General features: G+C 41.7%; 1 protein-coding gene across 1 annotated transcript; it reads right to left on the bottom strand.

Moving 5' to 3' along the window:
- Positions 1-1,236: 1,236 nt before the first annotated feature.
- Positions 1,237-24,427, bottom strand: nbn (nibrin). The gene is made up of 17 exons (XM_061820605.1): positions 24,255-24,427; positions 23,892-24,013; positions 22,665-22,792; positions 21,202-21,361; positions 21,017-21,120; positions 20,823-20,940; positions 15,799-15,989; positions 15,612-15,712; positions 15,400-15,523; positions 15,112-15,314; positions 7,008-7,176; positions 5,202-5,793; positions 5,016-5,093; positions 3,811-3,951; positions 3,600-3,713; positions 3,484-3,533; positions 1,237-1,726 (listed from the first exon to the last, which is right to left on the bottom strand). The coding sequence occupies exons 1-17, from the start codon at positions 24,283-24,285 to the stop codon at positions 1,693-1,695; spliced, it is 2,460 nt and encodes an 819-aa protein (XP_061676589.1). The 5' UTR covers positions 24,286-24,427; the 3' UTR covers positions 1,237-1,692.
- Between the last annotated feature and the right edge of the window lie 775 nt (positions 24,428-25,202).

Below are 25,202 nucleotides of genomic sequence, written 5' to 3'. Positions count from 1 at the left end.
AAATCCATTTATTGTAACTTTAATCCAATCTCAGGGAATTTTTCACGCAGAAAGACGTACAGCTCGGTTCCTCAACTGCTCGTCTTAATTCTAAATCTACTTGCAGTTAAAGCAGTGATTGCCAACCTTTATGGAGCAAGGGCACATATTTTACATTAAAAAAAACTCATGGCACGGCATCCTGGCAAACAAAAAGATCACATAAAGTGGACAAATTACTGTATGTACATCCTGCCATCTAATAGAACATTTATTTACTTGTCGTCCATCACTTTACTTCACTGGCATAAGTAGATGAATAAAGATACATTATTTCTTTGAAATAAATCTTTCTTTCACCAATTTAGTAAAATTTGATATTTTGGCTATGAGTACCCTCTGTGGTTCAGTGGATACTGTAAGCTGTACACCTTAAGAGCAGTCACGGCACACTGGTTGGGAATCATTGAGCGAGAGATTGCCATGAAACAGTTGGCACAAAATACAGTAGGTGTTAAAAAAAAGCTCTGGCGAGCTGTGACACAGCCATATATTTTGCATTGTTGCCACAAGCTGACAAGTTTGGCATGGACAACTCATGATTTGGTTATTATGACGGGTCATATTGAACCGCTTTTAATCTGTTAGTCATGTTTGGGGTAATATATTAAAATTATCCAACATATCATCTTTGGTAATCCAATAAATCTGGTGTTTAGTTATGTATTCCTGCAGTTTTATGTTTTTGACATACTTCTCAATATTGCTGATGCAGACTAACACTGGCCACAAAAAAGATACAACGGATGAGATCAATTATTAGCACAATATAAAAACGTCAGCCTTTAAAAATATGACAATGCTCAGCTTTGATGAACATATCCCCTAATGGCTCATTCGATTGTGCAGTTGTACCAACAATTGTGACTGTTGAGTGTAAATGTGTCCTTTTCACCCTCTTAGCGTCATCGATTTGTTTTGGCAGGAAAACTTCATTCATGAAAAGCTTCAGGTATGTAAGTGCCTTACAGTTTGGTGAGCAGGAGAATACAGACGGGTGTTGGACTCAATTATCTAGCTCAACAATAGGGTGAAATTAACCATCAAGCCAGCTATAATAACTATTTCTGAAGGGCTGTGAATGTTCTGAATTCCTGCTTCCATACCAGTGTTATACTGAAGTGAAATAGGTTTCCATAGGGTGGATGTAGCTCAGCTTCCTATAGCCAACACCGCGTTATATTCTTTAGACTTGAGAGTGAATCAACAGCGACTCTGCTGATTCATGTCAAGTAGTGCACTCCATTTAGCTGAAAAATGTTCAGGGAAAACTTAATCAACATCACAGAATTGTACAAATGTATAACTAATTACGTCATCCATTTCTTCACCTCTCATCTGCTTAAGTGAGCTGAAGGAGGACAATCAATTGGTCTTAACTGTACACACAAAAAAAGAAAAACTACTATTGGCAGGTAAACCTTTAATGCGTTCTTGCACAACTGCAGACTGAAATGTCATATTTTTTTCATTATTCACAAATAAAATTAACTAAACGTAAAACCTCAGAACGCGATCGAAACTTGCACAATATTCTCGTCGGTGGTGTTGTTCGGACAGTATCAATTGGACTCATTTTAGTGGTTAAACATGGTAGCGACAGCAACGTAAACTTGAATTCTAACTGGAGATGTTCCGACCATTCTTGCTTCTTCATCTCTTCTTGGTTAATTTAGAAGGGTTGTACCTAAACACACAAACAAACACAGAGCAAACATTTGATGTCATAGCTCCCTTGAGATGGGCTTTTAACATTCCTCACGGCTCATCCTTCAATGTGCTGGGAGGCTTTTTGAGCGAACAAACAAAGAAAATAAAACAGCCCAAAAAAAGTGCCATAAAAGATGAGCGAAAGTGTTTGAACAGCTTAAAGCAAACAGCCTTCCTATAAAGCACGTCTGGACAATTGCTTGTTTCAAGCTACCGAAATGCAGTGGGCTGCTGTTGTCTTAGCGGCACAGTCTACTCCCCTGCTCTGCATGACTGACTGAGTATGACTCAGTGATCAAACAGCTTAGCCTCCACGTACAAACACGCACACAATCAATCTCAATCTCTTTTTGTGCTTCGTCAAAGAAAACACATCTTACATCACCCCTGTTACCTAGGAGACCACTGTGACGAAAGAACCCACAATTCCCCTCAATTATGTTGATTAGGATGAGTCCATGATTAGAACGGAGGATGCGGAGGCTGAAGCGTTTGCTGTTAAACTGATAACACGGACAGGTACAAGGGAAAGGCCGTGTCAAGTTGGAGCTCTTTTTAGTATCCATATGCAATATAGCCAAAGTTGCAAAGTGGAACACTTTAAAGTTTGCATATTTTGAAAATTGGCCAAAATTTAAGGGGAAAACATGCATTAAATCATCGTTTCAGTAAGACAGTCAATTGCGAGGGGGGTATTTTAAGGTCAAACTGTTCTACATTGGGGCTTCAATAGATTAATTAATTCATTTTCTATATTACTCGTTGTCATTTATTAATGTGAACTGGAATCTATCCCAGCTGACCGTGGGCAAGATACACCAACTGGGCTGGTGACAAGCAATTGCAAGGATCTACACACTCATGATATAATAGATATACACTTATGGGCAGTTTAGAACACAGGTTGTCAAACTCAACGCCGGAGGGCCAGATCCGGCCCACAATATCATTTCATATGGCAGATGTAAGCAAATCATGGGCATCTTCTTCTGGACCCAAATTTCAAAGTGTCTTCAATTTCAAAAACGTTGACAAATGGAGTTATACGGGCAGGCGTTTAGACCGCTTTGAATGTATGAAAATCAAGCAGATGTATGAAAGCTGGCGCCACAGTGGAACATCTGGTTCGATCGTTGGCCTCACATTTCTGAGGACTGGGGTTCAAATGCCTGCCCTGGCTGTGTTGCGTTTACATGTTCGACCCGTGCCTGCGTGGGATTTCTCCAGGGACTGCAGTTTCCTCACCACATCCCAAAACCGTGCATTAATTGGAAACTTTAAAGTGCCTGAAAGTGTGATAGTGAGTGCGACTATTGTCTGTATCTATGTGCCCTGCAATTAGCTGGCAAGCAGTTCAGGGTGTACCCCGCCTCCTGCCCGATGACAGTTGGGATAGGCTCCAGCTCTCCTGCGACCCTTGTGAGGATAAGTGCCTAAGAAGATGGATGGATGGATGTTTGAAAGCTGGGACAAAATTTTAGAAAAAAAAACAAGACAATTGCAGAATCGTACAAAATCTGACTCTATTTTATATCTATCAATATGATGATGCGATTCAGGAAGACCCACACATGCACAGACAAAAGATGCAAACTACACACAGGAAGGTTAGAGCAGAGATTTAAATCTCAAACCTCACAACTGTGTCTGTTGAACCAGGCCAGCCACTTGGCCAGCAAGTTGTCTGGTTTAAAAAAAGTTGGTTTACGTGTTCAAATCCATCCATTTCATTACCTAAAGAGGTTATCTCCTTCACTCTCCTCCAGTCTGCTCTGCCGCTCGTCCTGAAAAAAATTGCACACCATGATCGAACGTTCTGGAATGACGAACAGAGCGCAGGGGAATCTAACCTCCTCTGCATCCTTCAGCCATTCATCGAGTTCGGAATTCTTGCCACGGTTGTGAGCCAGCAGATCAGCCCCCCTGATGATGTGTGCGGAGTTCTCAGTCCCGGGCATCCGCATCTGTCACATGCACACAACAAGGAAAAGGACGTCTCCATTTGTAAGTAGCTGTTAACTGAAAATTGCATATGTTTTGCAACTGTCAATGCATTCTAACCTTGCGGAAATGTTTGAAGTTGTTCACAAAACCGTTGGTGTGCACCTGCTGTAGTTTAGTTTTGGGGAGTACGTTCACTGTGAGGGATCTAAATTCCACCAAAATCAGCTTTTTAGGGAGGTCTTCATCCAGTTGTGTGTTCTGCAACACAAAGACGCTGGTTTAGATGCAATAGTTTCTACAAGATACCTTCTTAGAAAATCTGTGGACCAAAAGAAAATAAGACAGGATGTGCCGAGTGAATGGCTTCATTCTGTTTACGACACACATGGGAGCTTAGAGCCTGATTACACAACATTAGGCTGGACATTATACGCAGCTTAGAGCAATCCCACGACCCTTGTCAGGATAAGCAGCCCAGATAATGGAAGGATGCATGGCTTGAGGGGCACCCAACTCATAAACCCACAAAATCAGGAGTTGAAAAATCAAGAATACAGCAAAGAAATCGGGCAAGACAAGATAATCAAACGAATAAAAGACACCCCCCTTTGTCGGCAAGAAGTATTCGCCATCGTACCATCATGATGGTAAATCAAATTGAATTACAGTCACGATTAATGGATGGGAGTCTCAACACCTGCGTGAAGCTTAAACTAACGACGTATGTAGCACCAGAAGTCGCATTAGTGGTAAAAAGTGCTTTTGTCATCATAGGTTAGGAACAGCATAAAAATGTTATTTAAAAGAATTCAGAGACTTAATGTACTCTAAAAGTGTTGGTCTTACATAAATGTGCAAATACACCTGTTTTAAAAATACTGTATGTTTAAAATATTTGGCATTTATGGCTCTCTCAGTAAAAAGATTCCCGACCCCTGCTCTAAAGTGAACCCAGGGGAGAGGATGGAGTCAGAATTTGGTGATGTCCAATGAATCCAGACTTGATTTAGTGGAAAGGCTTTTCTTCTATTTATTACAGATAATACACTACGATACTAACATATAGATGATTCATACATTATCCAAATACTTCTGAGCCCCTTGTGGGGGTGCAGAATGACTGAACTGTAATTCAAAAATGGTGAATGCCAAATTTCTATGAAACGTTTTTGATTTTAGATGAAAGTCTACACTTTAATTACATCTTGATTGGATTACTCCAGATCCATTGTAGTGGTGTAGAAAGAAAAAAAACATGTCAATGTCCAAATATTTTGATCTAACTACGTTAAGAACATACAAGACCGCCCTACAAAACTTACTTTGGTCTCCTGTTTCACATCAACAGGTTTCATGAGGTGAAGTCCAGTCCCCTCATCTCCTTTGAAGTGGCCTGACACCTAATACAACACACAGAAGCATTCAAAGAAGAGTAACTGGAAAGTGCGAGAGGATAGTCAATAGAAAAGATGCAAAACTAATATTTTGATTGGAGCTCTCATTCTCACCTCTTTGGAGGAGTCTCTGTTAGCTTCAACATGCTGACTTGTGCTGCCACATGAAAATTTGCTACTCATTCTCTCTGTTGATGGATGAAGCTTCTCAGTCGTACTGGAGACAATTTTGTGCTCACTGTGGTGAGGCTGACATGGGACCAGCTCTTCTACCAATTCCAACGGTGACCTTTCGATCCTGTTGTCATCATTTTCATGGGCTACTCGTTGCTTCTTACTCAAAGCCTCTTTGTCTTTTGACATCCATTCAGAATGATTGAGCGCTTGCGGGGATTTGCTGACTGAAAAAGACTCCTCCAAGGAGTCCATACTCTCAGACATTATGGACTCCAATTCGACCATATCTATTTCTTCTTCCAGCTCCTTCCTCTTTCGTTTCATGTGGGACAAAGCTGCCCCACGACCGATGAAAAGATCATTTTCGGAGTCCGTAGGTGTCTGGGAAGGGGCCGCGAGGCCTTTGTTTGAACACGAGGGAGCATCTTTGGATGCCGGAAAGGTCTCTGCCACCTGAACGTTGATGTCAGATTCAAGTACAGGACGCTTTGGTTCTGACATGACGACGGAGAGCTCCTCGTCCAAAGGCCTCAAAAAAAAAGGCAAAAGCAAAAGAGAAAAAACAGTTTAAAATTTACAAAAACAGCAAAAATAATTTCAATGGTGGAACCTTAGATATATCTCAATGAAGTACAATATTACAGAAAACTTAATTTACTTCAGGAGATCAATTCAAAAAGGGAAACTGTACACTGGATTTTTTTTTTTTGAGAAGTAAAATTCCCAATTGCTTTTTTCAAAAGCAACAATATCCTGGGCTATAAAAATTAATATTACTTCACTGCCCATAGTGGATATCTACAGAAGTCAAATTAAGTTTTCCACCATATTCTAACAATCTAATTTATGGATTATCAACATGTTGCACAAAGACCTCATGAGTAGCCCGTAGGACAGTTCTGAAAATTGTGAAAGGAATATTTGAAGATGTATTCACCAGGGGAGATTTTTGGGGAAATAGAATCTTGCATTTATATTCAGTGGAGGTGTGAATATAATTGCAAACGGTTGTGTGTATCTATAAGTGCCCTGCGACTAAGTGGTGAACAGTTCAGGGTGTAGCCAAAGTCAGGTGGGACCGGCTCCAGCTCCCCTCGACCCTGAACAGGATAAGTGGTACTGAAAATGGATGGATGGTAGGTCTTACAAATTTGTATTTTCCTGTTTGCTACATTAAAATCATTGCAAAATCATTAACATGATCAGTGTGTCTTTACATAGTTATAATTAAATCTAGAAACACTACATAAAGAATAATCTGAACACATTAATCTCAGAAGTGTGTATCAAACTTAAAGCCCGTTGCATTTTGCATTCAGTTCACCATATAAATCTCTCTCACTTTCAAAAAGATTGGTAACCCCTGACCTAATTAATTGAGATTTTACCTGTATGAGTGACACCAAGTGATGTCAGAAAATGGCACAAGTTTTTTTAGCAGTGATATCACAGAACGTGCCACTATTAAATAGAGAAAGAGTGATGACAATTACCAGAGAATGGAAATTGAACTTGTACAATCATGCCTGGGTCCTCCGTATAATACAAGAAATAACAAATAAAAAAAGGCCTCAAGGATTACAATAACACCTAGAAAAACGGTAGAGAGTATATTCATAATATACTATAGTAAAACCTTCCTATTCATTCTTTACCTATCAGGTTGTGGAATTTAGTCATGGATTCCAAAACACAGGTGATCAAAGAGCACAGACAGAAAAACATAAAGTCCCTCATGGTTACCTTTTCTTGTTGACCGGTTTAAAAAAGCTGGTCATTGTTGCTTGTTTCTGTGGGGAAACTTGTGGAGAGATTTGTTTTTTCTGAGGAAATTTCTTGGGCTCGAATGTCTTCTTACCACCAGTGGACCTTTCCAAAGGAGGCTGAAAAGTTGCTATGTTAATGTCCTGGCCTGAAAGTACAAGAATGCTGGTTTTAAAGAACACATTTTTCATTAACACAGCATTTTTCATCTTATTTAGTTTGAGTGATTCTGATTTGGCCGTTTCCCATCACTAGCGTTATCTTTCATTAGTATAGTTAGTATTTGAGATTTGTTTTTTCCCTTTGTGATGTCATTTATCTTTGTCCTGTATTATACCTCAGCCTTTTCATCACAGCTGGGTCCAGTAGTTTTGGTACAGGACTTGACTACAAGCAAACCACAGGTAGTGGAAAGAGGCTAAAATGCCACAAACTTAATATGATAATATTGCATTCAATGAAAAGCTTGTTTGAACATTACAGATCATAAAGTAAAAGAACACTTGTATGCCACTTAAATTTGGAATTCGGGCAAACTGATCAGCCTTGATTTTATCATGCTGTAATAGTCTGACCTCACATTAGAGGCACTGATGCACTTCATTCGTTGTCGTTTCCTTTCAGGGTTACAAGTGAGCTGGACCTTATCCAGCTGACTGTGAGATCTAAGAGTTTGGGAATTGTGGACAATAACTGTTGAAGCTTTGCAGGTGTAATTATTTCTCATTCTTGCTTGATGTAAATTCAGATGCTTGACAGTTCAGGATCTCCAATGTCATATTTTGTGCCTCATAATATACCACATTTTGAATGAGTCTGGTCTAAACTGCTGTCAGAGTAATCTACTGTAGTACTCACACTCTTTTACGATGAAGCCACACTGTTATAATAAGTCCACAATCTGGCTTGGCATTGTTAAGTCAAAATTAGAAAGGACATCCATGTTTCTTGGATGGCAGCATATGCTGCTCCAAAACCTGTGGGTCTCTTTCTGCATTAAAAGTGAACCCAAATATGGAAGTTACCCATACCATGCGCACTACTAACACACACCCATGCCATCACATATGCTGGCTTTTAAACTTTGTGCTCCTAAGAATCAGGATGGTACTTTGCCATGATTTCCCTAAATTATTTGAAATGTGGACTCTTCACACCACAGCATACGTTTCCACTTCAGTCCATTTCAGATGAGGTCAGCCGCAGAGATGCCAGCTGTGTTTCTGGGTGCTGTGGATCGAAGGGTATTTCTTTGCATTTGTTTTGCATGTTTTAACTTGAATTTATACACTGTATTTAGTGACATACGTACCTGTAGGTCTGGTGTGATTATTTTTTCAAAGATATATTATCCCCAAAACTATCACATTGTAGCGTATATTGGTTGGTATGATAATCTGATTAATTTAGGGGAAAACAATCATCGGGGCGCCACGGTGGCTCAGCTATAAAGTGTTGTCCTCACAGCTCTGAGGTTGAGGGTTCCATCCTGGACCCGGCTGTGTGGCGTTTGCATGTTCTCCCTGTGCCTGCATGGGTTTTCTCCCACATCCCAAAAACATGGAACTTTAATTGGACACTCTAAACTGCCCCCCGTTGTGATTGTGAGTGCGGCCTTTTGTCTCCATGAGCCCTGCGCTTGGCTGGCAACTAGTTCAGGGTGTACTCTGCCTCCTGCTCGATGACAGCTGGGATAGGGTCCAGCACTTCTGTCACCATCATGAGGATAAGCAGCTAAGAAAATGGATTGATGGACAATGAGAGGTAAGCAACACCCAAGTCACTTCCAATTTAGCGTGATTTTAAGTTTCAGCATTCAAATCAAATTATTTTATCTCATCAAGGGGCACTACATTAGTGTGAATCTGGTCCCCCGACATCGTTCAAAATCAAACTTTTTTCTGGAGGTGAGGTTCATCACGTAAGAGCTGCGTTTCAAATCTAATCGTGTTTAGGAGTTCCTCATGGAGATCGAATTTTTCTAAATTAGTCGGATTTTGGTAAAGAATAGTCGATCAGCAATGCAGCCATTTTCCGGAAAAAAAATTCTAAGCTATCATTGAGGGGGGGGGTCGAGAATGTCAGGACATTCCCCGGAACGTTCAGAAGCACTCATGAAATCCTTGAGCAGGTTGACCTCTCAGCCCTAGTTGGCGTTTACCTCTCAGTTAATGCGAAGTCATTGAACTGTCAACATGGCTGCTGCGAAACAGAAAGACCCGCAGTATTTTTTGCTTGGGACCATCCCAACCGCGGATGATAAAGCCATCAAAGGAACCAAACTTCCTTCCAGAAAACAGATTCTTCTGTCATTCATTGCTGCAAAAGAGGAATTCCAAAGACAAGACGTCGCCAAGCCTATCAGGGAAGCCGCAAAAGCTGTCGTTCAGGAAGTCGTGATTTTTTACCAGAAAGTGAGGATACCAACAGTTGCGGAAAACGAGATGTTGGAGAAGGTTGAATCATTATACGCTGATATGCAAGAGCTGATGAAAATTCCGAAAGATCGAAGATTGTCAGGAAGACCGCTTAAACGCATCGAAGATTTCAAATCCGGGTTGGAGGAGACATTTCCATTCTGGCCACGTGATGTCTTCGTTCGTATTTCGAATGAAGAAGACCGTTTGTTCCTGGAAAAACATGATGGAGACCAGGACGAACGTGATGGGAGGCATTGATTCAAACTTGGCCACAACCGAGAAGAAGCGTATCAAAGAAAACACAATGCGCATTGATAGAGAACGCAACGACAGAAGTCAGAAGACATAAGTGGATAAGGAACTGGTCGAATACCCGGACGAGTCATCCGAAACCGATGATTCAGACGAATTCGCTCCATCTACATCAACTAGACTTCCCCACAGAAGACTGAAGAAGACTGGCTCAGATATACACGTCCCATTTGATGTACTGAAATCACCGAAATTAGTTCCAACGGCAATGAGGAACAATATTTCTCGTCATGCGCTAGCGGCAACCGTAGAATCTCTCATCAGCTCATGTGATGGCACTACATTTGCAGTAAACTTGAACCCGATGCAGTCCTACCGGTACCGGAAGGACGCGGCCACCAACATTACTGAGAGAACCTAGACGGACTGGGTTCCTCCCCGACCAGCAGCAATTCACTGGGATGGCAAACTAATGGAGACGTTCCCTGATAAATATGCAAAGGATGATCGTCTTCCCGTGTTGATTTTGGGCGTGGGTGGGATTAAATTGCTCGGTGTTCCTGCCCTTCCTGTAAAGTCTTCGGAAAGAGCTTCTTTATAAGCTACGCTTGATCTAGCGGAGACATGGAACTGTAGTGGCAATATTTCAGCTATGGTATTTGATACCACCAGTGCTAATATGGAACATCTCACAGCTGGCTGCATTTGCATCCAGGAAAACCTCGGGAAAACTCTGTTGTGGTGCGCCTGTCGAAGACATGTGAGTGAAATCTTACTCACAAAGGCTTGGGATGCTCTGGGTGTGGAAGTATCGAAAAGCAAAGACGTGTCAGTGTTTACGAAATTCAGGGACAGGTACTCCGAACTGGATTTGACTGCTGAGCTGACGAGAGACAGCAGTTTGGATCCTTTTATGCTGGAGCAGCGATATCATGTAATTGAACTTCTGACAACCATCAAGACAGGCACTGGTGACCCCAACTCGGCTACTGTGAACCTGTTACCGCGAGGTGACTACCGAGAACTGCTAGACTTGGTTTTAGTTTACCTAGGAGAGGACAATACATCCAACTTTCAGAAACCTGGTGCGACACACAAAGCTCGCTGGATAGCGAAACGTTTGTATGCGATCAAAATGATTCTTTTAAGAAATTCTGTCACCGATTTCACTCTTATCAAAGTCTGTCATGGATAAAGTAGCAAGATTTGTGACTTTTGTGACGCACATTTATGTGCCGTGGTGATTCATGTGTCCAATTAGCTCGGAAGCCCCGATCAATGATTTACAATAGGCTAAAAATTTGAAAAGATTTGTGAATATTGATCCAGTGATAGCTAAAGCCGTTTTGAAGGGGTTCATGAATCACTACTGGTACTTGGTGCCAGAAATGATTCCGCTCAGTTTTGACAGTGACAGTCTCGACAAGACAGAGAAATGTGAAATAGCGGAAACAATTATCTCATTACCAAAGAAACCACAGAACGAGAGTCGGCACGGGACTAGTTACGGGAAAACAATTTTCCCCCGTTTTGACCCTGAACATACAAACTTGAAATATTTATGTTCATGCGATTCGTGGAAATTCTTTGAATCACTTGATATAGACACCGATTTTCTTCATGAAGATCCTGAACAATGGCAGTCAATGGAAAACAATCTGTCGTCCGAAACCTGAGGGTGACTAACGACAGCGCCTAGAGAGGCTTAAAACTAGCTGCCGAATTTCTAAAATCCACTAAAATAGAAAAAAACTACCAAAATATTTTGCAAGTTGTGGAAAATGACAGGAAAGTTGTACCAAACCAGCAGAAGAAAATGAAAACTGAAATTGAAAATTGGTACTTGCATTTTTAGACTGTAGACAAACTGAGAAAAATGTACCATTTTACTATTGCAGCTTTCTGTAGGTACATTTCAGGATGTATGTTTTGAATGATGGATGTTCATTTGAATGAATAGTTTACGAATACATTTTAATCTTTCCTTTTGGCTATTTTTTTATGAAATCACGGATATTTTATATCTTGCAGTCCACTGATGCGAGTAGAAATGTAGCCTTTAATGTGTCAATTTGACTGATGCAATGTTGAGATTTCCATCGCGATGAGGAACCCCTAAACATGGATATATTTTATCTGAATTTCACCATTTTACTTTTAATATCAAGCCTCACGCTAGAAAAAAAGTTCAGTTCAAAAGACAAGTTTTCAAAACCAGATTCAGCCTACTCTACATCTTTTTTTAAGTTTTGTAAAACATCAAACGTCAAAATGACAAAAACCTCTGTCTCATAATCTGAAGGTTGCTACAGGAATTAGATGAGGCAGGGAAGGGCCCGATGAGTCCTCGCCACCTCATGGTGAGAGGTGGGGCTTGCTGGCTGAGCCAGTCTTTGTCAAGTTGGTCAAACGGGCGCACTCAAACAAAGGAGGGCAGCTGAAAAGGGGGTAGTTCTCCCCCACAAGGACCTAAAGAGGAGAGAGTCCGCCACTTAGTTCCTTTTCTATTCTATGATTATTTAGTGGTTTAAAACCAGTTAGATAAAATATTATCTACTAGTTCTAAGCTGACAAAACCAGTGTCAAGAATGTTTCAACTGTATGTGGTTGTTGAGAACACTATAATATTTGCAATCATTTGTGTTTTGTGGGGTGAAACATTTCATCCCCTTCAGTTGACATACAGATTTAACACCAAACATTCAAATTTGCAGAAATACCATAACTAGTGACGCAGTTGCGATAGCACACTGGGAGCGTTCATACAAAGTTCTTGAAATATCATGCAACATGTAAATTCAGTGAAGATTGGGAATACTTCCTCCAGAGTTGCAGGTGCTTTTCACCATCTGTGGGTGTCCTTGTTGCTCCATCCATTGTCCCAGACAGAAGGAGCAAATGTCAGTGTGGCTTCACGGGAAGCCACCAAACAGCAGGTTTCTCACCTTCACCCTCACCCAAAAAAGTGTTGGTGAGACGCTTCAGGGTGGCTGGGGGTGAAAGTTAATTAACTTCGCGTCCGAGTGAGAAACCAGATGTTCGTGAGCTTCTTCAGAGTGGGTGATAATTATTTAGCATCCGTGTGTGATGTTAAGCATCCCGTGCTTGTCCTTTGATGAGTGGATCAGACTTTCCCTAGATGTTTTGTGTATGCAGACTGGCTCTGCGTGGCAGTTGAGGCAAGAATGCAGAACAGCATGAGATTGGGGGTTGCCAAATGTCGTGCCCGTTACAACATGAAACAATATTGTTTTTATAAATCTCTGAAATCATGAAAAATAAGGCCCGCCCTTATTTTTCAATTCTTTTGCTTTTACATCATTATTATTATTAATTTATTTTTTATCTATTAAATTGTCTTTTCTTTACTCTGTAATATGAATCTCACAGTGTTCCCCAGTGAACAGCAATCCAGCCCCTTTGTCGGTGCAAATTAAATCAGCTGGCTAAGTCCCAATTGACCCCTCCGTAGAATTGCGTCATCCGCGTCGGTGACCAATCAGAGGCCAGAGATCTGCATAAACCACGCCCCTTGTTGGCATCCGCGATTACCTCAGACAACGTTGCATGGTCCAGTATAGCTTTTGTTCGCGTTTTATCGCGTATTTGGGTTCTTTAACAATAGATATGGTTCAGAGATGTAGTCACGGACTTTGTAATAGTGACGACAGGTATCCTGAAAGGCTAGTTAGTGGAGTTCAATTCGTACCCTTTCCAAAACCGAAGACCCAGTACGAAAAATGTCTTCGATGGATCAAACTTTGTGGAAGACGGCATGATCAACTGAATCCATCTAAAATCAACCGGAACAAAAGACCGAGTACGAAAAATGTCTTTGATGGATCAAACTTTGTGGAAGATCGTATGATAACTGAATCTATCTAAAATCAACCGGAACATATATCTGTGCACGAAGGTAAGCCCTATATTTTATTTTCAATACATGTCTCATATAAATGAATTAGCAGTTCTTCGCTTGCATAAGATAGCTACGTGTGAATGATTGACACACTTTATCTGTGTTGAGCGATATTTTGCGATGATCTGACTGCACAAACGTGTCTCAGTTCGGCGGTGAGCTAAGCTAAACCGGACTAGCAGTCCTAAAAGCCTTCGACGTGCACCGAGACACCAAGACTGAAGGAAGGATGTTTGAGGACACTAAAGTAGTGATTGTCATACTCGGTCGGGACTAACGTAGGTTCGGCACTAATTCAAGAATAATTATTGAGGGGAGCGCGTGACGTTACACAAAGAAAACGAGAGAAACAACTCGTAAATCAAGCCTCACCTTCTTTTCCTTCATACGGCGGTTCAAACGGCTATACAGATACACATACAGATTCTGCACACAAGTGTGATAGGTAACACGAAAATAGGAAACTGAGAATGACGAATTCGTCTTTGGGTTATAATATTTTATATTATGTGGCTTCTCGGTCTTCCTCTGACTCCGGAAAGATCTCGCGCTAATAATTTCTCAGTCGATATGCATGTAAATACCATTGAAATACCCCTCGCTGGAATACTTGAAGCCCTGCTGTCTGCTTTTCAACGATATTTCACTATTTGCTAAGAATGCTATTGAGAAATCAGCTAGTAAATCGGAGAGTTTCGCTCTAGTCTTTTCTTCCTGCTTCCGCCATTTTTGCTAATTGTTTGTCTGAGGTTAGCACACGTGGGGTGACGTAACTTCAGGAGGCGTGGTTAAGTGCCCTGTACGGAGGGGTCAATTGTTGGCCTACAAAAAAGGTCTCATTATAAAAATGTCAATCAAAACACATCTCACAATAAGTAAGAGCAGAGGTGTCCAAAACCATCGCAAACCATTCATTCATTCATTTTCTGAGCTGCTTATCCTCACTAGGGTAGCAGGACTGCTGGGGCCAATCCCAGCTGTCATTGAGCAGGAGGCGGGGTCCACCTGAACTGGTAGCCAGCCAATCACAGGACACATGGAGAAAGACAACAGTTGCACTCACAATTACACCTATGGAAAAAGCCTTTTTTTTAGGCTTGGAACGCATGATTTCTTTTTCCATTAATTGTAATGGGAAATATCGATTTGGATTTCAATCACAAAAAAAAAAAAAATACTTCTCGAACTGCCTTCTGGAACGGATTGTGGCCGAGAACCGAAATCGTACTGTACATTCATCTATTTTCTTTTTCTGATTCAAGGTCAAGTTGTGGTACTTGGAGTTAATAATGTGAGAACCACTGTTCTAAATAAGATCTTCTCCATGGAATGGCATGTCAAGATGTTTAACAAATCAATTAAAATCATCAATGCTATATTTCATTTGAGAATGATTTGCAGATCGAACATCTAACCGTGAAGTGCGATACCTCCAATTTCCTACCGTTCTCAACTTGCTGCTTTATCATCATCAACAACACAGTTCATTTACCTGCCACTTTGGACTCTAGTTTCTTCATCTGGGAATGTGCGTTTTCTGTTGTACTGAACGATGGTGAATTGGCCACAATGCAGTGAGTGCTCATCTTCTGGGTAGTGGCTTTAGGGCCATTTGGAAGAAAGGTGCTGTGATTCTGCCTTTTCTCCTGAGTCTTTCTCAGCGCTGTATTTCCCCTTTCCGCGGAGTGCTCTGTCCTGATAAATGAGGAATTGGAACTAAATAAATCAGAGGGCAAAGCCTCGGCACTTTGAGCAGATGATTGATTGTGTATGTTTGTACATTTGCGACGTCTCTGTGTTGACTGCGTATGCTGTGATGTTTTGTGATGCTGCAGGTAAAACGGTTTCATCCACCACATTTTGGGAGAGAGATTCACTGGGAATTCTTGACATCGTCTTTGTCACTTAAATCAAAGAGAAAAGGTGAGGTGTATTAAAAACTGCAAATTCAGGAAATACATTATCCCCATTATGCAACAAATTCTCTCCTACCTGTGCCTTTAATTAGACTGGAAGGGTTGCAGTAAATGTCACGTGAGGCGTACATGACAGCCAATCCAATTTCAGACTCTGTGATGACTCGAAAGCCTTTCCTATAATCACAGGAAGTAACAAAAGGCTCTTAAATTTTCACAAAGGACAACAAGATAAGCTGTTGCTTTGAGGGGCACTTACAAACCTTTGAACTAGGTTTTTTACAGAATTATGCCAATCTATGGTTGAAGCTGGAAGGATTGGTTGGGAGTTGCCAGCAGTAAAATCCACCACACAGCTCTGTGGGGACTCCAGGAGGTCACGGGGCAGGGAGCCCTCCTCCAGGAGTCGGCTCGTCCCACCTCCAAAACTCACTGCTGCACCAAGACGCTTGAGCTGAAAACAACAAAGATGCAAGGGAGTTATATCGGCGCATCGCGAAAAGAAGAAAAAGTAGCAGTGATGAAGTACACTATGTAGAACTAGGGCTGGGTGATTAATTCATTTTTGGGACGATTTTAAAAAATATATTTCAACAGCTTCCCATTGTAACAAACCAGGCACAAATTTGGCGCTGGCTATAATTAGCAGAGAGCTGTTTCATAATAATAACATTAAATAAGGTTAATAAGGCTGATCTCAGTGATTTGTACGTTTAAATAAACATGTCAAATGGGAATCCGCACACACCTGTCACCATTGAAAGTGCCAATGATTAACCCGAAATAAATTCAAGTTGTTCTTGTAGGCTTTTGCTGGCATTTTTAAAAATAGAATCCTAAAAATTTGTACCAACACTGACCGCCATTTGAAACTGTCCATAATTCCCTTCGCCTCAAACCTCAATTAAGGCACCAGTTCCAGAAAGAGAGAGAAACAGCCCCAAAGTATGATTCTGCCACCACCACCACTCTGGTTTTCTTTTGGTGATGAGTAGTGTTGCGCTTACGTCAAAATAACTTTGGGATTTATGACCTCAAGGTTTAACTTTGATTTTAGTGGCCCAAAACAAAATCTCACATATATACAGGTATGTGGGAAATGTATTATGGCCCAATAAAATTTGACCGTTTTTTTTCAGGGTTCACACTCACTCTGACCCCAAAAAATTCAGGGCTTTTTAGGGGCATTCTTCGGGGCCGAAACGAAAAATTTAGGGCCATCGTGGCAAATCACGAATAAGGAAATAAGACTCACCCAATGATGCCATCAACCAATATTAGTTCATCAAAGGTTCCAGTACCTCAGTACTCATTGATCAGTGATCACCTGTCGCCCCTTGTGGTAGTTCTCATTGATATGACCATTGTCAATGTCTTCACATCATTACTTCACATAACAGTCTACAGAAAAACAGATTCTAACTACAATTGCAGCTATATACAAATGTCTTCTACTGATCTCTGTCTCAGCACCCTTACTCTAGCTCCTTGAGCCTATCCAGTGCCTCCTCTATTTGTTGCTGCAGATGTGCCAAGGTGGCTCTCTTGTCCTTTGCTCTGCCTCTGAGTGCATTGGCCTCAGTGATAAACCTCAGATTCCTCTTTTCTTCTGCCTCCTCACACAGCCTGTCAGCCTTCTCAATAAGTGTAGATATGTCAGTCTCTATTCTGGCTTTTTTGGCTTTGAGGCTGTCTATCTCTACCTTAGCTGCCTTCCTCTTCTCTGCCCGTTTTGATGCATCCTTCTTCTTTTCATCCTCTAGATGCTCGACGTAACTACTTCTGGGAGAAGACGCAGCGACCAACAGCTCCTTTGTGATAGGCACCATGTCAGGCCCTCCATATTGCTGGACCACCCCCACTATTTGCCTTCGAGCAATCAGTGACTCCTTGCTTAGGTTGTCCTCGGTGACCTCCTTGTTTGTGGAGAAGCCCCTTTCCACAGATGCCTGTCCATGGGACAGGAGCAGCAGTTGCTTTATGACGCCCCACAGCTCCTGGAACTGCTGGCATTCCTGCTGATGCCGAGTGGAGTGGAAGAGAGTGTCCAGCCTGTCCTTGGAGATGTTGAAATCAGAGAAAGCAACCGTAATCTCCTCATCTTCTTGGATCTTTTCACTCAGTCTGGAATACTGGAACAGAATCCTGTCGCAATCCTGACCTTTGTGATGTTCAAGGTTTTTCTGAGTTTTTTGTTGTTGTTCTCCTTCTCATCTTTCATGACAATCTGCCGAGGGTCCATCCAGCTTAGTAGGTGGAGTAAACTGTATATGATGGGGGCCTTCTCCAGCAACTTTTCTATCATCTTTACCAGGAAGGTTTGGCAGCTCATCCTAAATTCCTGCTTTACACGGTCAGTTGCCAGATTTCAGAAGCAGTCTCTCAGCAGCAAAGCCTATACCTACTTTTGATAAATCCACCAAGTGTGACTTCTCACCCACATTAATCTAGACAAGGCCGGTGAGGGAGGCTGCGTTTTCTTTAAGGACTTCAGGCTTGATGAACTTTTCCATCAGTCTTGATGAGGGTGCCCATGTCCTTTGCGATGAAGGAAAGCATAGGCTTGCCAGCCTGGTACAATTTCAGGAATGGTTCCACCAACCTGGCGCACATAAGAAAGAAGTGAAGCTTGGCAACAAAGGTGGGGTCCTGTGCCGCTTTCTGAACAACAGTGAAGGAGCTGTTGGTTGGGCAGGTCACCTTCTTCGTCCTTGCTGCCTCGCGATAATCTCGTACGTGTGGCATCAGGGTGATGGCTCTCTCTACCACATTAATGTTTTCAAGCCATCTGTGGTTGCAGAACATGAGAGGGAGAGTGTCGGATCCAGTGACTTCTTTAAAGTCCTCGCGCCTGGCTGGTGCATCGCGAAACAAGTTGTAGAGGCTGGACAGAAAATCTTCCACCCCCCCATCCAGCTGCCCCGCAACCGATTCGAAACGCATTATGGAGGATGTGTCGACCGCAGCTTCCAGTCTGCAGCATGCGGCGGGTGGTCATCATTTCTATTTCTTCTCGAATAGATTTGTACAGCTTCCAATTAACATTGGGGCCATCCATCGAGAGCTGGAGCAGCTTTTGGTGACCGAAGTCACACACGATAGGGTCCAGACACTCCTGAAGCTCAGTTGCTGCTGAATGTCCCAGAAATTCAGGGGTGAGGTAGCAAGTGCGTACCCGGTCATCCATCCACAATTGACCCCTCCGTACAGGGCACTTAACCACGCCTCCTAAAGTTACGTCACCCCACGTGTGCTAACCTCAGACAAACAATTAGCAAAAATGGCGGCGGAGGAAGAAAAGACTAGAGTGACATTGTCCGATTTACCAGCTGATTTCTCACTCGCATTCTTAGCGAATAGTGAAATATCGTTGAAAAGCAGACAGCAGGGCTTCAAGTATTTCAATGGTATTTACATGCATATCGACGGAGAAACCATTGATATTAGCGCAAGATCTTTCCGGAGTCAGAGGAAGCCCGAGAAGCCACAAAATATAATATATTATAACCCAAAGATGAATTCGTCATTGACAGTTTCCTATTTTTGTGTTACATATCACACTTGTGTGCAGAATCTGTGTGTGTATCTGTATAGCCGTTTGTGAACCGCCGTATGAAGGAAAAGAAGGCGAGACTTGATTTACGAGTTGTTTCTCTCATTTTCTTTGTGTAACGTCACGCATTCCCCTCAATAATTATTCTTGAATTAGTGCCGAACCTACGTAAGTCCCGACCGAGTACGACAATCACTACTTTATAGTGTCCTCAAACATCCTTCCTTCAGTCTTGGTGCCTCGGTGCACGTCGAAGGCTTTTAGGACTCACAAAGTTTGATCCATCGAAGACATTTTTTGTACTCGGTCTTCTGTTCCGGTTGATTTTAGATGGATTCAGTTGATCATGCTGTCTTCCACAAAGTTTGATCCATTGAAGACATTTTTTGTACTGGGTCTTCGGTTTTGGAAAGGGTAGGAATTGAACTCCACCAACTAGCCTTTCAGGATACCTGTCGTCACGATTACAAAGTCTGTGACTACACCTCTTAACCATATCTATTGTTAAAGAACCCAAATACGCGATAAAACGCTAACAAAAGCTATACTGGACCATGCAGCGTTGTCTGAGGGAACGGCGGGTGCAAAAAGGGGGCGTGGTTTATGCAGATCTCTGGCCTCTGATTGGTCAGCGACGCAGATGACGCAATTTCTACGGAGGGGTCAATTGCACATGAATGTCCAGCTGCTTCTCTTGCATCTCATAATTTAGAGACTCATCAAAGAGGAGGACATACACTGATTCAGCCTTCACTTTCTGCCTCAGTAGAGATGAAAAGTTTGGCAGCGATGCCAAATGTAGACAGGTACGAAGTCTTCCTTTCCCCACAGTGGTAGTTTTCAGCAATGTCACTGTCTGGAAACATGACTGCAAACACTTTTGAATTATTTTCACAAGATTTGTCACTGTAATGGCTGCAGATTACTTTTAAAGTCCACGATCTCTGCCTTAAACGAGTCAGTTTTCGTGTATTGAACTACGTTCATAGAGCCTGACTTCTAGCTGGTTGAAGTCGATGACTGGACAAGTGTAGGTGCGCATGCACTGCCAGTACTACTGCCTGAAGTTGATGCTTTACTATCTTGATATTTTGACAGAAACAGATTCATACTAACAGAAGATGAGACAGTCTTCACCAAATCAGCGTGTCTCCTGTTTTTCTGGTGCGACTCCAGTGGTTTGATGCCCATCTTTCCAAGCTGGTAACTCTGTTTGTACAGATGACAGTAGAACATGTGCCGATCTTTTGGATCTCGATGAACCCAGCTCCCAAACTCTTTACTTTCAACCCAAGCATCTTGAAAAATGCACTTCCCCTTGATACAATTATTCTTATTGGATCGATCAAAGAACTACGCTACGAAGACGAAGTGAAATGCCTACTCACAAAAACAAACAATGGAATATCAACGACAAGATGGCGACTATAAGAAAAAAGTTGTGAACACAGAGTGACTTCCCTTGCCAATTTCCGGCTGCTTTGGACACCAGTCGGATCTCTATTTTAAATTTTTTTTTTTAATAAAAGATTAATTTCTTTTAGGGAGAATTTTGGCGGTAGAGGTCCTCCCTTTGATTTTTGTTAATTGAAGGCCTTTTTAAAGGCTTGACGGGTTTTCGGTGAATTTTAAGGACTTTTAGGGGCCCCTAAATGGACCCTCAGAAATTTAGGGATTTTTAGGGACTTTTAGGGCCGCGTATCAACCCTGTTTTTGCCCTGAATCCAAACTAACCTGCTTGCTTGTGAGGAAAATGAAAGTTGTTCCTGCAAAAATCCCCTTGCGCCTGAGATCTGGCTCCAGGTTCACGTCTTCATTAATCAAGCTGGGCTCATCAATGTCAGGGATGAATCTTTCGAAATCAATAAGGTTCACATATGAGCTCGTTTGGTTACTATTAAACACGGGGGACTGCGGTGGGACTTTACCTCTCAGCTTGAGGAAGGGGCAGCTTCTGTTGAGCGGCTGTGCTGAGCTCTGAGAAGAAATCCGGCTTCACAATGGGACAGCCACACAGCAGAGCACATATCGTCTAAAGGGAGTAAATTATTCAAAATATTCCACACTGGTAATGAAAAAACATGTTACACATAAAGTTAAGAGTGGTCCTCACCTTGATGGTGACTTTAACAGAAGGCATGACCAAGTGGGTGCAGTCTTGAGTCCACAAGCTCACCAGCTTACCTCCAAAGACCTGCACAGCCTGAGAAAGTACTGCTTTGCCGTCATTGTCCAAACAAGAAGAACACACCACTGGCTTCAGATAATCCACACTAAGCAACAGAAAAAAAGAGGAAATGGTCAAAAACATGTAGGGTTGGTCAAAGACCCTTAAAATAAAATCACTCTCTTTTCCACAAAAATCAAATTGCCAATTGTGAACTCAAATATTTAAAAACATCGATCCATGCATTTTCTTAGCCGCTTATCCTCACGAGGGTCATGGGAGTGCTGGAGCCAATCCCAGCTATTCATCGGGCAGGAGGCGGGGTACATCTTGAAACTGTTGCCAGCCAATCACAGGGCACATGGAGACAACAGTCGCACTGACAATCACATCTAGGGGCAATTTAGAGTCTCCAATGAATGCATGTTTTTGGGATGCGGAAGGAAACCGGAGTGCCCGAAGAAAACACACACAGGCACGGGGAGAACATGCAAACTCCACAAACCCAGAGGCAGGGATTTGAACCCCAGTCCTCAGAAGTGTGAGGCCAATGCTCTACAGCTGTCCCACCGTGCTGCCTGGCAAATATATTTGGTGAGAACAATGCGGATTAACGCGCAAAAAATGCTTCGTTTTACTGCTGTGTGTGTGCATTAAAAGATGTGAAACTAATCTTCTTGAATAAAAAGACCCCTTCGTCAAAGCATATGTAAATACGATCCTTAGAAAATTCAACATTTTAATAAAGCTCGTGCACGTGACATCATTTTCATGGCGCCATATTGCCGGTCAAAAAAGCTCCTCGACAGTGTGGGGGACATTGAACCGGAGCAGAATATTCACAAAGCCCGAGACTTGTTGTGTTGTTGGTTGTGACACCAAATGAGACAGATCTTCAAAGAGGTTATTCTATGGGATACCAGCTGAAAAGATGAGAAAAGATTGATGGATTTCGGCAATTAAACGTGATTAATGGTGCCCAACCTACAACTACGACTGTGTAGTGATCGCTTCATTTCAGGTAGGAATTATTCTTCTCAATCTAAAATTCCCAAGAAGTATTTATAATGCCAAGTTGGTTCATTTGAGGATGCTTAAAAAAATGACAGGGAATAGTCTCCAAGATACACGGAAGCCTGTTGCGGCCACATGTTAAACTTTTGGTAAACCTCTCGTCTGGGATCGGGCAAAACTCTGGGCGTCGTGCTCCAAGACATATTTTTGTGCCGTCTCCAACCAACTTAGCATTGAAGAATGCTTTGATAGACCGTCAATATGGCCAGTCACGTGACTTTGGTGACGTAGGTGTACGAGCTCTATATACAAAAACAAATTAACATCATAAAATAAGCTGACAAACTACATCTATCTGTTGTTGTCAAAATATGTGTTGTGTGCTGTTCCAGTACCTGAATTTGGATAGAAAAACTCCAAATGTAATGTTGTCCCCTGACTTGAGGGTGACTGGAGTGTTCTCTGGTAGGGGTTGGCTGTTTATGGAGGTACCGTACTTGGAGGTGTCCCTCAGGGTCAGGGTCTTGGTAAAAATACATGACAGATCATAACCATGACATTTAACATCTAAAAAAAAAATAGCTGATTTATCTGTTGAATTAAGTTGTAGGAATACCTTGAAACTCTAAGACAGTGTTTCCCCATCTTTTACTGAGCTACAGCACATTATTAAAAAAAAAAAATTTCAAGGTAAATCACAAAACAAAAATGCCACAAATGCATACGTATCCTATTAAATAATAATGATGATGTATCAATTTACTCAGAAATGTACATGGTCTGAAACTGGAACTATTTAGCTGAAAGCAAATCTATTACAGAAGACCCTTGTTCATCATTAAGTTCCAGACCTGCCTGAAACACTGTGACCTTGACAGACTATATTGGAAGATGTTTTGCTTTATAGCTTTATCCCTCCTGTATGCTTTAAATTTCGCGTTGGACCTGTCCTCTAAGTCCCAATTTGTTGTACACATTCTTCTCCTTTTTCTTTCGGCTTGTCTGAGAGTACCAAATTACTTCCGAATAAGAATCAAACTGATGGTAGTTTTTGGACTTTTTTCTTTATAGAGAGGGACTATGGAGGTGAATAGGTTTAACATGCACCAAATCCATAATATTGGATATCTTCAGAGATTGAGGTTTGGGGCCATGAGTAGAGCTGTCCACATAAATTTTGGTGTCATCTAATGGAGATTTTCAGACATTAAGCAAAGTTAAGTTTGTTTATGCTTACGCTACGTGCTTTAGACAGTCCAGTGTTAGTTGAGAGAAAAGTGGAATACAATTCACTAGCTTTTCTCATGCTACATTCCCACCGAACTGAAGAAAATGGGAGGCTTTCACAATGTGTAGCGCCTGATACATTCCAAGCCTCAGCTGCGTTGAGCTTGTTTCAATTCAATGATTTTGATATTTTATGTAACATACCTTTAGTAAACAAAAGCAGCACTACTTCTATCGAACAAATAATAATTTGCCACAGATTTAAGTGAAATTGGAATATTTGGTATCCGTATTTCAACAATTTGCTGTTGGTAATAAATGATCTAAAGCGATCCAAATCTGCCTGACAAAAATGTAGTACTAACACTAGTGTATATAACATGCCTCATTCTTACCTGATCAGTAACGATCAGGTGGGCATGAAATCTGCTGATCGACTGGTCATTGGGCAGCAGGATGTCACAGTTCTTGCGACCCACCACATATTCTTTAGCGGAGAGGAGATAATGGGTCTGACCTGTTAGTCACAAAAGGACATTGATGACTTGTAATGCCTGACTCTCAAACTGTTTTGAAAAAACTTGGACATTAATTCATGGGTTCTCACAGAAAAAAAAAGCATAAATCTAGTACTTTGTCCTCATGTTAATAATTGATATTGAGTGACTGATATGTTTACCTACTGAAAACCCAACGCCAAATTAGCGCATTTAATAAAGTTAATGGCGTAAACACGTCACAATGACAGAAACTGTTACCTCCGTGCTCCACTGGACTCAAAATCCACATTTTGTTGTCAGGCGCGTCAATCCAGTTCGGTAAACCTCAATTCACTCAATAAAATCATAAAAATCCACGTCACTGCCACTTTACAACAACAACATGCGCGCGCGACTGCGTGACGTCAAAATCATGCGTCTGCGTCTCCATCTTCTTCTTCTTCTTCTTCTTCTTCTTGTTTTTTGTCTTACCTAAAAGCTTTGGCGTTTCAGCGCCGTGATTGGCAAAAACCGTACATCACAACGACTTCAGTAAAAAAAAAAAAAGGATGTCGAATAACAATGTTTGAAGGTGTATTTTTACGACATTGAATTTAAAAAAAGGTAATCATATGAACAACATACAATTGTCATTTTTGTGACACCGAAGGAAATCATCGGTATAAAAAAATTATATGTTTGTAAATTGTAACTAAATATATAGTTCAAGTCAGATTAATCCCTTGAAATGTTTTTACAATATTGGCACAGATGGGTAAAGAGTATTCTGTTTTTAATAATGTCCATCGATTCATTTTCTGAGCCACTTATCCTCACGAGGGTCGCGGGAACGGTGGAGCCAATCCCAGCTGTCATCGGGCAGGAGCCAGGCTACACCGTGAACTGGTTGCCAGCCAACCGCAGGGCACATGGAGTCAGACAACAGTTGCACTCACAATCACACTTGAGGGCAATTTAGAATTTCCAATGAATGGATGTTTTTGGGATGTGGGAGGAAACCGGAGTGCCCGGAGAAAACCCACACAGGCACGGGGAGAACATTCAATCTCCACAATGGCGGGACCAGGATTTGAAACCTGGTCCTCAGAAATGTGGGCCAAAGGTTTTCCAGCTGCTCCACGGTGCTGTCTATAATACTGTTGTAAATAATAAGTATCTAATAAATTGATATTGTTTTTAAAAAAATTCCATGACACACTGAGGCAG

The sequence above is a fragment of the Syngnathoides biaculeatus genome, chromosome 5, assembly GCF_019802595.1.
Source record: "Syngnathoides biaculeatus isolate LvHL_M chromosome 5, ASM1980259v1, whole genome shotgun sequence".
NCBI classification, from domain to species: Eukaryota; Metazoa; Chordata; class Actinopteri; order Syngnathiformes; family Syngnathidae; genus Syngnathoides; species Syngnathoides biaculeatus.
This window is presented reverse-complemented; position numbering and strand designations above follow the sequence as displayed.

Excerpts from the sequence above, each read along its gene's own strand:
- nbn (XM_061820605.1), bottom strand. The coding sequence starts at position 24,285 with ATGTGGATTTTGAGTCCAGTGGAGCACGGAG. Across the intron at positions 7,177-15,111 it reads ACTAGAGTCCAAAGTGGCAG|GCCAGGACATTAACATAGCA; the intron begins GTAAATGAACTG and ends TTGTACTTTCAG. Across the intron at positions 3,952-5,015 it reads ATGTGAAACAGGAGACCAAA|AACACACAACTGGATGAAGA; the intron begins GTAAGTTTTGTA and ends TTTGTGTTGCAG.